Below are 15,949 nucleotides of genomic sequence, written 5' to 3'. Positions count from 1 at the left end.
GTCTCTTAAGAGGTTGAAGAAGGGAGTGGGAAGAATAGAATAATAATGATAATGAAAGTGCATCTTCTACAGGGAAGTATTTTTGCGTATTGTTTATAGGTGTCAGTGTATACCAGGAAGTAATATGAGCAGTGACTATTACTGTAGGTCACAGTCCGAAATCTTTGAGAGACACTGATGCAACAAGGAAAAGCAAACAAGTTCTCTTAAGCTTGGTACTCAGTTGGTCACCTCTCCAGCCAGCACATTGTCTCCTGCATACCAGTGAAACTATGAACTGTTTCATAGTTCAGTGTTTTATATTCATGCCTCAATGCAAGGACAGATATCTGAGTGTCCCAAATTTGTTTCATTTGTCTCCCTACCTTTTTTTTCCCTGGAGGCTTTTATTTTTTTATTTTATTTTATTTTTCACTTTTTTAGGGCCACCCCCATGGCGTATGGAAGTTCCTAGACTAGGGGTCGAATAGGAGCTGCAATTGTCAGCCTGTGCCACAGCCACAGCAGCGCAGGATCCAAGCTGCGTCTGCAACCTATGCCACAGCTCACGGCAACGCCAGAACCTTAACCCACTGAGCAAAACCAGGGATCAAACCCACATCCTCATGGATGCTAGTCGGGTTCCTTAACCGCTGAGCCACAAAAGGAACTCCTTCCTGGAGGCTTTTAATATAATCTCAGAATTTCTGTGATTTTTCTTACAGATACTTGACTGTGGATCTTTGACACGAAAAGATTTTTTTAAAAAAAGCATATCTTCCATACCACTTTGAACATGTCTAACTCAAAGAATGAACACGATTTCCTTAATACCATCTGTTACCTATTTTATATTCAAATTTCCCTAGTTATCCCAGCAGTAACTTTTTATAGTTGGTATCAGGATTCACACAAGGTCCATAAAAATATATATATGATTTTGGTAAGTATGTTAATTCTCTTAATTTATAACAGTTTGTGGAATTAATATAAATGCTGAGTTTTGCCTATATGGTACAGTAGATTTCCTTGCTCATTTAACTTACCTTCATAACAGCACGCTGTTTTCTTGGGAGGAATTTCTTCCCCATTGGTTACAGTCCAGAAAAACTGTAGTCTGGGGCACCTGACTCAAGGGAGCCCCATTAGATATCCCCTCCCTTGAGATCTTGAGCAGAGAGACAAGGACAGTTGGAATACTGTTTATCTTAATGGCCACATTCTGACTTCATTGCATATGCTTTGGATCTTTTAATTCCTGCTTTTTAGCTGCCAGAGATGCTTTGGACTCTGCCTCCTTTCAAGTAGAGTCCTGTGGGTCCCTATTAGCCTTCTAAGAGGTTCCTTTTGTTTAAGTAAAGCAAAATCAGTTTCTTTTGCTTTCATCTAGAGACCTCTAGTTGATAAAAGTATGAACCTGTACTAAAAGGTTACTGTGATCACGCTCCTGGCATCTCGGATATTGTCTCTTTCTAGCCACATTTTTTCTCTCTAATCTGACTTCAGTCTTTACCTTTTCTTTTATTCCCCACAGTTTTGTTTTGTTTTTTTCCTTTTCTATTCAGATTAGCAGCAGATTCGTCTTTGTTCCGTTTTTATCCAGTTAACAAAAAGGAAACTCCTTAATACTCCTGAATACCATTACAGAGTGTGGAGCACTGGCATTTGGCCAAATTGGGGACCTCACTGACAGAATGTGTCTGCTTCTTTGGGAACCCACTTGATTGAAATTACAGTTGTCTGACCCACTGATTATCTTTACAAAGAAACAAATCTGTCAAGTTTTATCTATACTATTCCATAAAAACAAAATCTGAGGCAAATGCTTTGTTACAACTTTTCAGTTGGAAATAGAACCTGTAGAAAAGGTTGCTGGGAATTGTACTTTGCTGTGGCCAGGTAGACCCTTACTGAATTTTTACTGTTCTTAGCGGGAGACTGGTCATTTCACACTCAGCTCATCTTAATGGATTGTACTAATGAATAATGGACTCCTTTGAATGTGTATCTTTTTGTGTGAATTCATTACTAGAATAATTCAGAACATGTAGTATTCAGTAATATTACTGAATGTTCATGTAAATTCAGAACATGTAATATTCAGTAACCTGGTACTGATGCAGTGATGGCCTATAACTTTTATAAGTACTATGAGCTTGAAGGATGTCATAATCTTTTTTTTTTTTGTCTTTTTTATTTTAGGGCTGCACCTGCAGCATATGGAAGTTGCCAGGCTAGGGGTTGAATCGGACCTGTAGCTACCGGCCTACACCACAGCCACAGCAATGCCAGATCCAAACTACATCTGCGAGCTAAGGCAACACGGGATCCTTAACTACTGAGTAAGGCCAGGGATTGAACTTATGTCCTCATGGCTGCTAGTCAGATTTGTTTCCTCTGAGCAACGACAGGAACTCCAAGAATACAATAATCTTAAGCAGTGTGTACAAATGTCTTTGAGAAGATCCTAAAGAGATTTTGTAGATAATAGCAAATTAAGGATATATATATATAGATATATATATATGGATATATATATAGATATTTTTTTGTCTTTTGTTGTTGTTGTTGTTGTTGTTGCTATTTCTTGGGCCGCTCCCGTGGCATATGGAGGTTCCCAGGCTAGGGGTCGAATCAGAGCTGTAGCCACCGGCCTACGCCAGAGCCACAGCAATGCGGGATCCGAGCCGCGTCTGCAACCTACACCACAGCTCACGGCAACGCCGGATCGTTAACCCACTGAGCAAGTGCAGGGACCGAACCCGCAACCTCATGGTTCCTAGTCGGATTCGTTAACCACTGCGCCACGACGGGAACTCCAGGATATATATATTTTTTAAGAGCCCTTCGGAATGAACAACAGTAAAAAATTGTGAAAATGATTTTTAAGCCTCATTTATGTTAAAATTAAGAAAGCCGCCACCTGGAGAATGTAGACAAACTCTGGAGAATGTAGACAGAGAATAATTTTAAATCAGGTGAAGAAATGAGTCTTTGAGCTAATCGACTCTTTTGCTTAGGTGATGCCAAAATGTTGTTGAAACAAAAGAAAAGGAGCAGTGTGGAAGAGAGAGATGAAGAAAATACAAAGAAATATTTACTCAACAAATGAAAGAATCATTTTACTATAACTACTTCACACTGTCAAGGACATTTTTAAAAGGTTGGGAGAGGGAGAGATCTATAAAATGGGGAATAAGAGAATATGATTAAAATAAACTTTTAAGAGAAGAACTTTGGAAATATACCAACAATATAAGAAGCTAAAAATTTAGAGTGATTGCAGGATTGGCATTGTAGAGGAGGGGAAAAACCATAGAGGAAAGGTTTAAAAATCATAGAATACCAAGAAAAAAAAGGTACAAGAAATAAGACTAAAAGAAGCCAATATATATGGAGGGCAAAAGAGCACGTAATTTCTGTGATTGAAGAAGAAAACAATAAGTAGGTGAGAAGTCATTGGATATTGATTTATTTCAGAAGCTGCTTGGAGAAGTGCATTTAGACATCTTATTCAGAGACATAGAGATAGTCACTGGTAAAATCAAAGCAGGCTGTATACTATCCAAATTGCCAGATGCTATCCAAATGAAAAAAGCTAATACTGTATACCAAAGAAATAAGGAAGGAAGCATAAAAATATATGATGATAAAAAATGAGACAGTATCTGTTAAAACCCAGTTAAACAGTGTTATTCTCATATATTAAAGCAAACTCAGGTTGGGTCATAAAAACAAAGGAAATGAAAAAGTAATTGACAAAGGAAGTATAGATACTGTATAGGTGGAGAGGCCTATCTGTTTCTCCAGTTGTGTTCTTCTGGCTCACATCCAGTATAAATGGAGACCTATGATCTTTTTCTATTTTCTCCTTTAATTTTCCTGGTTATACTTCACAAGCATTGGATCATTGCTCTTTGAAAATGAAGTATTCTGTCCATCAGACCTATTATCACTCATCACTCTCCTGACTATCTCCTGTCCTAATTCACAAAGAAAATAGCGGCCACTAGACACAAGTAACTTTACCTTTCTGCCTCCTCTCCTTCACAAACTATCTTGTTGCTTTTCGTAGAAGAGAGGTTTCATTCTAATTCAGAGGCCCATCATGTTCCCTCTTCTGTTGATGTCAGCACCTTGTCCTGTGCTTATTATTAACAGACTGTATCTGTAGCTCTCATCTCTCCTGGGCACACAGCTGCAGAGCCATCTCCTGGTCACCCCTCTCCTGAGATGCCCATTAAACATCTCAAACTCACCAGGCCCCAAATTGAAGTCATCACTTTCCTCCTAATCTTGCTCTTCCTCTGGAATTCATTACTTCAGTGAACGAGGCATGTACAGTGGGAGATGTTGCAGCTTCTGAGCCTGTGGTTGGTGATTGGTGGAGAGTGTCCTGGGTTCACTTGGTTGATGCATGGATTGTTTTAGCCATGGACAGTTTTGTCATATTTACAAAACTAGCAGTGTACTCAGTGTTCTGTTAGTGGAATATTTGGGAGAATTATCTCTTCTATATGACTGCTACTTTTCTTCCCCAAGTTCATACCTTTATCATCATTCTGGGGCAGAAAAGCATTTTCTCTTCTTCTTCTTCTTTTTTTTTTTTTTTTTTTTTTGTCTTTTCTAGAGCTAAACCCTTGGCATATGGAGGTTCCCAGGCTCGGGGTCTAATCGGAGCTGCAGCTGCCAGCCTACGCCAGAGCCATAGCAATGCCAGATCCAAGCCGTGTCTGTGACCTACACCACAGCTCACTGCAATGCCGGATCCTTAACCCACGGAGCAAGGCCAGGGATCGAACCCACAACCTTATGGTTCCTAGTCGGACTTGTTAACCACTGAGCCATGATGGGAACTCCATCTCTTCATTTTGAATATGGGAAGCAACATTCTTCATTGTTCAAAGAAGTCACGGAATTGTAAAAAACAACCAAAAGCCCGGGAAAAGTGAAAACATAAGACAGTAAAACTGCTGAGATGTGGGGAGTTGGTGCTCATGGTGGTACTTGGCTGCAGGGAGAGAGCAGGGGTGTGAGATCAGGCTGAGTCTGTAAAAGGGCAGGCGAACTGCACTTAGCAAGTTCGGGTCCTGTTTTTACTCACTGACAGGAACCTGTATTCTTAGAAAGCTTCTTAAGAAAATATGATTATTGGTCATATAAAGAGAAACTGTTCTGAGGAGCAATGAACTGTAAATTTTCATGGAATTTTAAATTGCCCCAATACTTGTCCTGTATTTTTTCTTACATTTTCTATTGTGACTATGGTGACAAATTACTCAAGAGTGTTTTCATCTCTGATTCTCAAAGGGGAAGAGAATGGGTGGGGGCGATGGTGTTTGTGGTGGTGTACATGAAAGATTTTTATGTTTATGAAAAGGGAAGTGAATGAGTTGTAAGAATTGGTGGTTCTTAAAGTCAGAATATTGCTTAGGAGTGTTTACACTTCTTGAGGCAGGATGAGCCATAGATTTAAGATTTTAAGCAGGGACCTGAAAGATCTGTTGTAGTTACATCTGGTTACTGAATGCAGCTGGATGCTCATTTGAAAACATTTTTCTGGTTCTTTAGTGCCCTTTATTACAGGTGAAATGTTATTGTCTTGGGATATTTCCAGCAGCATGGCATAAAATGACCAACAGCAGCAACAAAGTGTGATGGCTTTGCTGCGAGTTTAAAAGGATGTGAAAGCCCTGATGTCTACATTTAGCTTGTTGAACCAAATTAATAATAAGAAATCTTCTCAATGTTCAGTGAAGCAATTTTTTTCACTGTATCAGCTTAAAGTCAGGACTGTGGAGTAAAGTTTCAGGCTAAGCTAAGCCTGTATTTAAAGCATTTAAAGAAAAGCTGTATTTGTACCTTAAATAAGGTGAGTTCCTACCGTGTAGTCTGAGGGACCTTTCTGAGTACCCGCTTCTTTACTCTGCATCTTCTGCTTGCTAATTTCCATCCACATGTACACATGCCTCTTTCTAAGGGAGTGGCCTTTTTTCTTCATTCACTATGTGTCAGATCCCACAACAGCTCACCTGACTGGTCGGTATCAAACGTGGACATTTGTAGCAGATAAGAAGGCCTCATATCACTTACAGGTGTTTCTATAATCAACACCTTTTTGATGCGTTGAAATGCTGGTAGTTTAGACTACTTTGTAAGCACAGGCTTTCTATCAGCAAGCTTTCCAGCGGAAGAGTTCTTAGCAGCTATCTTAACAGGCCTGTTACGTTGTCTCCAGACTTCTGACCATTGAGTGCCATAATAAAATGACAATTGTTTGACTGTCTTGGTTTGTTTAGATATAGTGGCCTATAAGATCATTGTTTAACTTGAAATCTTTTTCTTTTGATTTGTATTTTCTGCTAGATATTAAGGCTGAGACACACTACTGTTGTGACAACAAAGAAAAATGTTGCAGCCTCAAGACGTGAAACTTACACAGTGGATTTTATTAAAAAGCAGATTGAAGAGTTCAATATAGGAAAGAGACACTTAGCCAACATGATGGGAGAAGATCCAGAAACTTTTACCCAAGAGGATATTGATGTAAGTACAGTTACTCTGTTGGAGAAGTAATTGCTATAGAGCTTTAGGTACTGAAAACACTTTTGTTGGAAAAGTAATTGCTGTGGAGCTTTAGATAGTGAAAACACTTTTTTTCGGCCTGAACCCTTTAGCTTTGTGTAAATTTAAATCAGACTGTCAGAATAAGGAAAAATGCTCCTATGCTGCTTGGCAAGTTGGAACCATCTTCAGAGGGAGATGCTAGTCTGCGTTTGAAGCCTTGTAAAGTATAGTGAGTTTTAGGCTTTAACTAGAAATGGGTTCTTTTTGTTGATTCCAGGTCACAGGAGCCACTATAATGCTTATGTATAATAACACGATTTAGAAGCACACATCCTGTTGTGTAGTCTTGAACTCAGCTTTCTTACAAATTGATAAAACTAATAGTAAATTTTTAGAAAATCCCATAAGTAAGCCCAGAGTTTTAATCAACCTAACTATATAGTTGAATTTTCCAAGTGAGGGCATGTTTTAAGTGACTTCAGAATAGGGTTGGAACTCTATTCCTTTTCCAATCTTGAATCATTATCCTGATAAAAGTAATAATAATCAGTAATGCTTTTTTGCTAGGCATCCCAGGATAGCTAGCAAAGGAACTTAAATCTAACACCTTTGGAGCTTGTTCTAATTTTTAAAGAAGTAACATAGAAGATCACATGGTGTTTTATATTTACCTGAAGAATAACATTTTTGTATGAATTTAATATTTTATATGATTTCAAATATATTACTCTTTTAATCATTTTATGATTTTACATATTTTAGTTTAATTCCCATCTTTTTGTATGCCTTTCCTAATTATTTGTAAGTGGTACTTAAGTATCTCTTTAAGACACCAGGCCAACATTTTGGACTCAACCAGAAGAATTTCTTGGGAGTTCCTGTTGTGGCTCAGCAGGTTAAGAATCCAGTTAGTATCCATGAAGATGCAGATTTGATCCCTGGCCTTGCTCACTGGGTTGGTGATCCGGTATTACCTAGAGCTGTGGTGTAGTCTCTGATGTGGCTTGGATCCTGAGTTGCTGTGGCTGTGGTGTAGGCTGGATTTGACCCCTAGCTTGGGAACTTCTGTGTGCCACAGGTGTGGCCCTAAAAAGCAAAAAAAAAAAAAAAAAATTTATTTCTTAGTTGTCTAGTCTAGATGATTTGGCGTTATGGACCTCACAGCCCTTGTCCTATTTTTGAACCTTATGGTAATCTGGGTAGTTTTGGAAGATATTAAGGAAACTCTGTGTGTGTGTGTGTGTGTGTTTTGGGTTTTTTGTCCTTTTTTTTAGGGCTGAACTGCAGCATATGGAGATTCCCAGGCTACGGGTCTAATTGGAGCTGCAGCTGCAGGCCTATGCCAGATCTGAGCCGAGTTTGTGACCTACACCACAGCTTGTGGCAATGCCGGAGCAAGGCCAGGGATCGAACCTGCAACCTCATGGTTCCTAGTTGGATTCGTTTCTGCTGTGTCATGATGGGAACTCCAAGAGAACTATATTTTTAAAAATTTTAATTTTTTTGCTTTTTAAGACTGCACCTGTGGCAATTGGACGTTTCCAGGCTAGGGGCTGAATTGGAGCTGCAGCTGCTGGCCACAGCCACAGCAACTTGGGATTTGAACCAGGTTTTCGGCCTACACCATAAGTCATGGCGGTACCCGATCTTTAACCCTCATGGATCCTAGTCAGGTTCATTAACTGCTGAACCACAAACAGAACTGCTCCTAAGCTCTCTTGAGACTACTTCTTTTGCTCTCCCCCCTCCCTTTTTGGTAGCTTTTTTATTGAGACATAATGCGCTACTGTAAAGAGTATAGTTCATTGGTTTTTAGTCTGTTGATAGAGGTATGCAGCCGTCACCATGGTCTAACTGTAGGACATTTTCATCACTCCGTAATGAACCTTCATACCCTTTCTCTACCACTCTTCACCTCCCCACTACCCCCAGCTCTGGATCAGACTTTCTACTTTATGTCTCCATAAGTTGCCTATTCTGGATGTTTTGTGTAAACAGAATCATACAACATGTGGTCTGAGTGACTGGCTTCTTTCACTTAGCACGTTGTTTTCAAGATTCATCCATGTTGCGTCATGCATTAGTGGTTCATTCCTTTCTCTTGCCAAATTTCTGTTGTATGGGTGTACCACATTTCTTTTTAATCCATTCATCGGTTGATGGGCTTTGGGATTGTTTTGGTTTTTGATTATTGTGAGTAATACTGTGGTGAGCATGCTTTTGAAGGTTTTTGTGCTTCACATCTCTTGAGTATATGCCCAGGAAACCTCTGCTGATCCAAGGTCATGAAGATTGCACATGTTTTCTTCTGAATGTTTTATAGTTTTAAGTCTTACATTTATTTAGGTCTTTAATTCATCTTGAAGTAGTTTGTGTGTATGGTGTGAGGTAAGGGTTCAGCTTCATTCTTTTGCCCGTGGGTGTCCAGTTGTCCCAGCACCTTTTGTTTCCTCACTGAATTGTTTTGTTACCTTTACCGAACGTCTGTGGGCTGTAAAGACTACAGGTTTATTTCTGAACTCTCAGTTATATTTCATTGACCTATATGTTTATTATCATGCTGGTATAATACTGTCTTGATTATAGCTTTGCAGTAAATTTCAAAATTGGGAAATGCTAGTATACTGCTTTGTTCTTCTTTTTCAAGATTCTCTGCCCCTTGAATTTCCCTATGAATCTTAGCATGAGCTTGTCAGTTTTTGCAGAGTTCCAACTAGTATTTTGGTGAGGATTGTGTTGGATCACTAGATCAATTTTGGGAATATTACCATCGTGATAATTAGGTGTGATCTGTGAACACGGTATGTCTTTCTGTTTATTTAGGTCTTCTTTCATTTCATTCAGTGATGTTTTCAGAGTTTGGCATTTTAAGTTTATTTCTGAGCATTGGTTGCTCTTTTAAATAATTCTATTACAAATAGAATTGTTTTATAGTTTTTTGGGGTGCATTTCTCAGGATTTTCCAAGAAAATTTCCTCCCATCTCTCCTTGTGACTTGTACGTCCTTGAGTAACTATTCTCCAGAAGAGGGTCCCACTACCTGAGTTGACCACTGAGGGAGGCATTTTTGAGTATCTTTACTGCCTTTTTGGATGTACATAGAGCACATTTAGCTCCCTGAGAGAAACAGAATCATTCAGTAGTTTCATCATTACATCTGAAGGGATAAGCATTTTCCTAACGTAAATATTACAAATGAATTATGTTGTTTAGAGTGTTTAGTTCATTTCTTGGATTTTTAGTCAGAATGTTAGTTTGGGATGTTAAAGTCATTTTCATGAGGATTTAATTTTTACAGAGTAGACATGACCCGTAATTTAATTCAACTACCTAGTTAAAAGTCTAGGCTCACTGTGTAATTTTCACATAGGTAAATCAGGTGCTATTGTATTCAGATTAAACCATTTGTTATTTTATCTATTTAGAAGCTCATTTTTTCTTACTCCTTAGCCAGTTGCTAAAATAATGATTGCTGAACTCATCGATGAACTGCACAAAGGCAAAAAATATTGAAGATTTAAAACAATTTTTCACGTGTGTTAAAATATCTTAAAATTATTTTTGTTAAGGTGTTTACAGCAGACACACATTGGTGTCTACATCTAGAATATCCATTTCATACTGTTTAGAGAAATCTAAAAGATCTGTCATTCAGTCAGGTAGAAGCAGTATGGTTAGTTCTAGTCCTTAAAATATTGAGTTGTTTTCCAGAGAAGATATGTTTAACATCACTCTGTTAAGTGTGGAAGGTGATAGCTTTTCTGGACTTTTAAAACTGTGTGTGTGTGTGGTGAGAGTAAGTTAATGTTATTTTGAGTCATTGTGCTAATAGAACATAATAAAAATGGTCCTTAGTTTTAGCTAATAAAGTATTGAAATCATGAATTAATATGAAAAAACATCCGGTCACTTCTTTAAAGTAGGTAGAATCTTTTTAAATGAAGCTGGATTTCTTGGGAGAAATATAGATGCAGAACATCTATCTTTTGTTGTTAAATTCATCTTAAAAAAAAAACACATGAATTTGTTAGATTTGAAGTGATTTTATGGAAAGATGCAGAACCTGGGGTGAGGAGAGTCCTTGCAGTGTCACTAACTCGTGTTGTAGTGTTTACTTGGTTCTCTCATCTCTAAAATAATACCTGCTTACCTACCTCAGAATTTAACCAAGGAGCATGAGATTAATGTGTTGTTATTGTTCTTATTACTATTAATTGTAGTAAATAAAATCTACCGTGACTTGAATCAGTCTTTAGTTTTCTGATTGCCTTTGTCACACTCCCCCATGCCACCTGAAATGGAATTTGGGGGAGACTGATCTGCAGTCCTGTTGGGGGCGTTGGTTTACCACCACAGAGTGACTTCGGCCAGAGGTCGCATTCTGTGATGGGTAGGTATTTTGTCTCACCTTGCTGGTGTCTGAAAGCCTGTTCGGAAGTGTTAGCCGCTTTCCTTGACATGATGACATGCTTCTGCCGCAAGCGTTAGCTCTGCCTCGATAAGTCTCATGTTTTATGTCAGTTAGCTCTTTTGGCATTTTATTAAATGTAGTGGACTTTGGCATCTGAGTAGGATATAAAAGCGGAAGAGGACAGTGACAACCAACTGTTAGCAAAGCATTGAAATGACATAGGAATTTATAGTTTTATGGTTCCTGTTTTCATTTCTGATTTTTTTTTTTGCCTTTTTGTTTGTTTGTTTGTTTGTTTTTAGGGCCGCACCCACAGCATATGGAGGTTCTCAGGCTAGAGGTCCAAGTGGAGCTACAGCTGCTGGCCTACACCACAGCCTCAGCAACGCCAAATCCGAGCCTCATCTGCAACCTATACCACAGCTCACGGCAACGATGGATCCTTTACCCACTGATCAAGGCCAGGGATCAAACCCTCAACCTCACGGTTCCTAGTTGGATTGTTTCTGCTGTGCCACGACGGGAACTCCTTATTTTTGATTCTGAAACTATTATTTTTTTAAGAGGTTTGGCTCTGTATGTAACCTGAAAGGGAGACAGTATAGCTGATGAGCCTCATTTAACATTTCCATACCAAAAAGATGCTTAGTTATTTTAAAGACAAAAATAAATAATTTGATACCCAAAATCAGGAAGGTATTTTAAGCTTCCAGGTAATCTTAGGAAGAACATTATGATTGTTCCTTTGTATTTAGTTGTCACAAATGCTTTTTATAATATGTTGGCTTTTAATAGGCAAAACTAGGTACTGTAATTTTTCTCTTAATAAGATCAGGAAATTAAATACTCTCCAGAGGGAACTTTCTAGATAAGAGAAACTTAGTTTTAATGTCATTTGTAATGAAAAATACCACCACTTACTGAAATCCTGTGTGTGTGTGTGTATGATGCTGTCTGGGAGGCTGATAGTCATCCCACATTTAATCCTTGTAAAAACCTTACCAGGGAGGTATTGTTGAGGAAACCAAGGCCGTACAAGGTCTTTCTGTATCCAGAGTCTGTTTTTTCCACTTTCTTTTTTTGTGTGTGTTTTTGCCTTTTCTAGGGCCACACTCGAGGTATGTGGAGGTTCCCAGGCTAGGGGTCCACTCGGAGCTGTAGCCGCCAGCCTACACCAGAGCCACAGCAACACCGGATCCTTAACCCACTGAGCAAGACCAGGGATCAAACCTGCAACCTCATGGTTCCTAGTCAGATTCGTTAACCACTGCGCCACGACGGGAACTACCATGTTTTTTCCAATTTCAAAGGTTAAATCTTTTGATAACATTTTCTTATTTAGTGGGATACAGTAAGTGTAATTAATCTTAACCTCTCAGAGTCTCGGGATTTTCCTCTTTAGTGTGGTTGTTAACTTGTGGTACCCCCATAGTGCGTGCTGACCAGCCGGGCTCCCCGCCCCGGCTCCTTTCCTCTCAGGGTGTCTGCCTGGCAGGGCCAGCCCTCTGGCATTAGGAAAGTTGTTAGCATGTGAATTCAAACTAAGCCAGCAAAACTGGGCAGGAGGACCCATATGCCCTTCTGACTGCAGCTCGTCATAAGCCCTTTTTCGTTGACTTCTGGGTTTACGACTTTATTCCAGAAGGTTGAGCTTGAATAGAAATCTAGCCTCTGGCTTCACTGAGTGAAGCATATGCAACTTACGTGTGAAAATTATGCCTCGCTAATCTTATATGCTCCCATCTTGCTCCAAGGCCAGAGCCAGCCAGGTAAGCAGTGCGGTCAGGGCCCTGGCATCCTGTGACATTGTGCTAGAGGGGACAGGTCTGTTCAGTGGTGCTACGTCTTTGCATCCTTCCATGTGTACCATCAAAATTGTTTTTCTCAAAATCATGCTGTAAACACACAAAAAAGTTGAGAACTGATATTTGCATTTTCCTTTTTGAATGAAGCTTATAAATTTTAAGTTGAAGACATTTCATTTAAATCAAACATTATGAATATAGCATTGCACTTGCATTTACTAATGTCTTTATTTGGGAATTAAAAGTTAAGTTCTGCATTACTCTAGAATTGCAGGAAAAAAGCCAGCAAATTGATATATAATCCTGCTGAAGTCTTCCAATTACTTTTTAATTGGTCTTAGAGACCTCATTCCGAAACCTGACTGTTTTATTCTCCTAAGTGTGAATATGCTGTGTGAAGTTTCTCTAATTGATTTGCTGTGCCCATTCCATTTGATGTATCATTTTTCACAATATTTCATAATTTGTGCTCACTTCTAATGAACAGAGTCGTTAGGACAGGCATGTCTAAGTACAACTGACAGCTAACATTAGGTGCCAGATGCAGTTTATAAAGCTGTGTAGAACTGTAGAGAACAGTTTAAATAAATTAGCACCTGTACATTAGTCTCACTTGCTGGTAATTTATAAGCGAATCAGTAGAGATGACATTTAGGTAAGTCATTGATCAAGTTAACAGCTGCAGACCCACTGCCCAGCTGGGATACCTAATTAATAGAGATTGCATTCCTGACCCAGTGCCGCCTTCTCCTGCATTCAGTCTGTCGTCCTTTCATACTTTGACATAAGCCTCTGAATCCAGTTACATCCTTGCCCTTCATTTCAGGGAACGCTCGAGTTTCCTGTGTTCCAGTGAAAACCCGAAGATGTAGGAAACATGTTTATAAATGAGAAGTACTTTACTCTGGTGACTTACTTGGCTCGATTCTTTAAAATCTACTATATTTATTTTTATAAGGACTTTTTTTTGTTTTGGATTCAGGTAAACTATGCCTTAGTGTAATAAATTTCTAAAAGGTTCTATGCTTATCATTCAGCATATACTCTAGTTTGTTTTTGTTTCGTTTTTTCTTTTTCCAGGAAGAAGCAAGGTGGTTTGTGTTACGTTTTTTGTTTTTGTGGCAGCCAGCCATCATACCTAAGCCATATGTATGTCCATGTTTTTTTCAAATGTGACGTTAGTTTAAAATGCTCGAGAACTTTGCCAAGTTGAATTCCATACAAATTCCAGAAAATCTAGGAAATATTAAGCTAGAACGTATTGTAGGAAAATGCCCTTTATTTTCCATTCCTGTGGCTCAGATTTTCTTCTGAGTGAGTGTAAAACTGAAAGATCAAGGCAACAACAGCCTGACATGAGAGTAAGGCAACAGCTTTGTCTGTCTTACAGGTTCCTGGATATCGATGGTGTGTTCACTACAGGCCACATCCAAAGTCTGCTTCTCTTGAAACAAATGCTAAGACTAAAAAACTGAAAATATTAGGCTAGTAATATTCTTTCCAAGCTTCTTGAAGAATTATTGAATCCCAGCTGATACACATACATATTTTTGTTTTTGTGGGAAGTTGGGTGTTTCTTAGTTTAGATAATAGCCTTTTATGTAGGTTGTTCAGAAGTAAAAAAAAGTACTTATTTCAAATTATTGTGACATTATGTTAATACTGTCATGGTTGATAGACTTGGTCCAAGGGAATCAACCCCACCTCAGTTGTGAAATGCCAGTTTTAAGGTACTTGAGGGTATAGGGCCTTTTTCTCTGGTGTCTGCCAAGTGTCACACACCCACCAGGGGATCAGAGAATCTAACAGTTGACAGGTAGGTGAACATTAGCAGAATCAAGTATTTCCTTCACCACCTTCCTCCAGTGGTTTTCTGGTTGGTTGACTTATAGTTTCACTTAGCATAATATTTAAATTCTGTGTTTTTTATCATCCTAATATAGGTACTTCTAAATAAGACCAGAAAACTGTTTTTCAAAAGACCGAAGTATCGTAACACTTTCTTTGCCTTTATGTTTCTTATTTTCATGTCTCGGCTATTGTGAATAGTGCTGCTGTCAACATAGGGGAGCCTGTATCTTTTTGAATAGAGTTTTGTCCAGCTGTATGCCTAAGAATGGGATTGCTGGATCATATGGTAACTCTACTTTTAGGTTTTTGAGGAGCCTCTATACTGTTTTGATACTGGTTGCACCAATTTACATCCATGCACCAATTTACATTTACTGGTTGTGCAGTTCACATCAGTTACATCCAGTTTACATGTGGACAATTCCCTTTTCTCCACACCATCTCCAGCATTTGTTATTTATAGACTTTATTGGCCATTCTGACCAGCATGGGATGGTACCTCATTGTAGTTTTGATATGCATGCCTCTAATAATTAGTGATGTAGAGCATCTTTTTATGTGCCTCTGGGCCATCTGTCAGTCCGAGAAGTCTTACTCTTAATCCCTGTGCCTTTCACCCTGCTCTCACCCATTTCTTAATAGATAATGATTTTTGTTTCCACTTTGTTCTTCCTGTGTTAATGTTTGCAAAAAGAAACCTATGTATATATATATTTTTCTCTTCTAGTATGCATTTTCTTATTTCTGTTTCTCTCTCTTATACCAGTGGCCACATTCTAAGTATATTTCTTTTGTATTTTGCTTTTCTCAGTCTTTTTTATGGCTGTAGAGTGATTGATTGCATAGATGTACCATCATTCATTCAGCTAACCTCTTGTGTATGAGGATTTGGTCATTTCTAATATTTTGTTCTTATAAATCTAATAGCCTATGTTGTTATATTTGTGGGGTGTATCTTCAGGGTAAATTTGTAGATGTGAGATTGCTTGGGGAAACATACATGTGGTTTAGTTAGATGTTAGCAAACTCCCAACCATGCAGGCCATATGCTGCCACCAGCAAGGTGTCAGGATGTCTTCATAACAGTGCCTAAAGTGGTGTTGAAACTGACAGTCCTAATGGCCTGAACCTAGCCAGAACACAGATTGGGACTTGAACCCACATGCCAGAACTTGAGCCCGGCCTAAACCCAGATTGGGACTTAAACCCATGGTTTTAAATTAGAATCACTCACCCTCTGTCTGGACTCACTGAGGTTCAGGCTCTTCATGTCTCCTTGAAGAAGGAATTCAGCAAGATACAGAGTGGTAGGCAAGAAATAGATTTATTAGGATAG

The 15,949-nt window shown here is 38.8% G+C and overlaps 1 protein-coding gene across 1 annotated transcript in view; it reads left to right on the top strand.

Annotated features, from left to right (window-relative positions):
- Positions 1–15,949, top strand: part of MRPS9 (mitochondrial ribosomal protein S9) — a 54,906-nt gene that overhangs the window by 2,296 nt on the left and 36,661 nt on the right. The window contains exon 2 of the mRNA XM_047781324.1: positions 6,346–6,525. Within this exon, the coding sequence (XP_047637280.1) occupies positions 6,346–6,525 (180 nt within the window). The remainder of the gene's footprint in view (positions 1–6,345; positions 6,526–15,949) is intronic.

The sequence above is a fragment of the Phacochoerus africanus genome, chromosome 5 (genome assembly GCF_016906955.1).
Source record: "Phacochoerus africanus isolate WHEZ1 chromosome 5, ROS_Pafr_v1, whole genome shotgun sequence".
NCBI lineage: Eukaryota > Metazoa > Chordata > Mammalia > Artiodactyla > Suidae > Phacochoerus > Phacochoerus africanus.
Note: the sequence above shows the minus strand (reverse complement) of the source record. Positions and strands in the feature narration are given on the sequence as shown.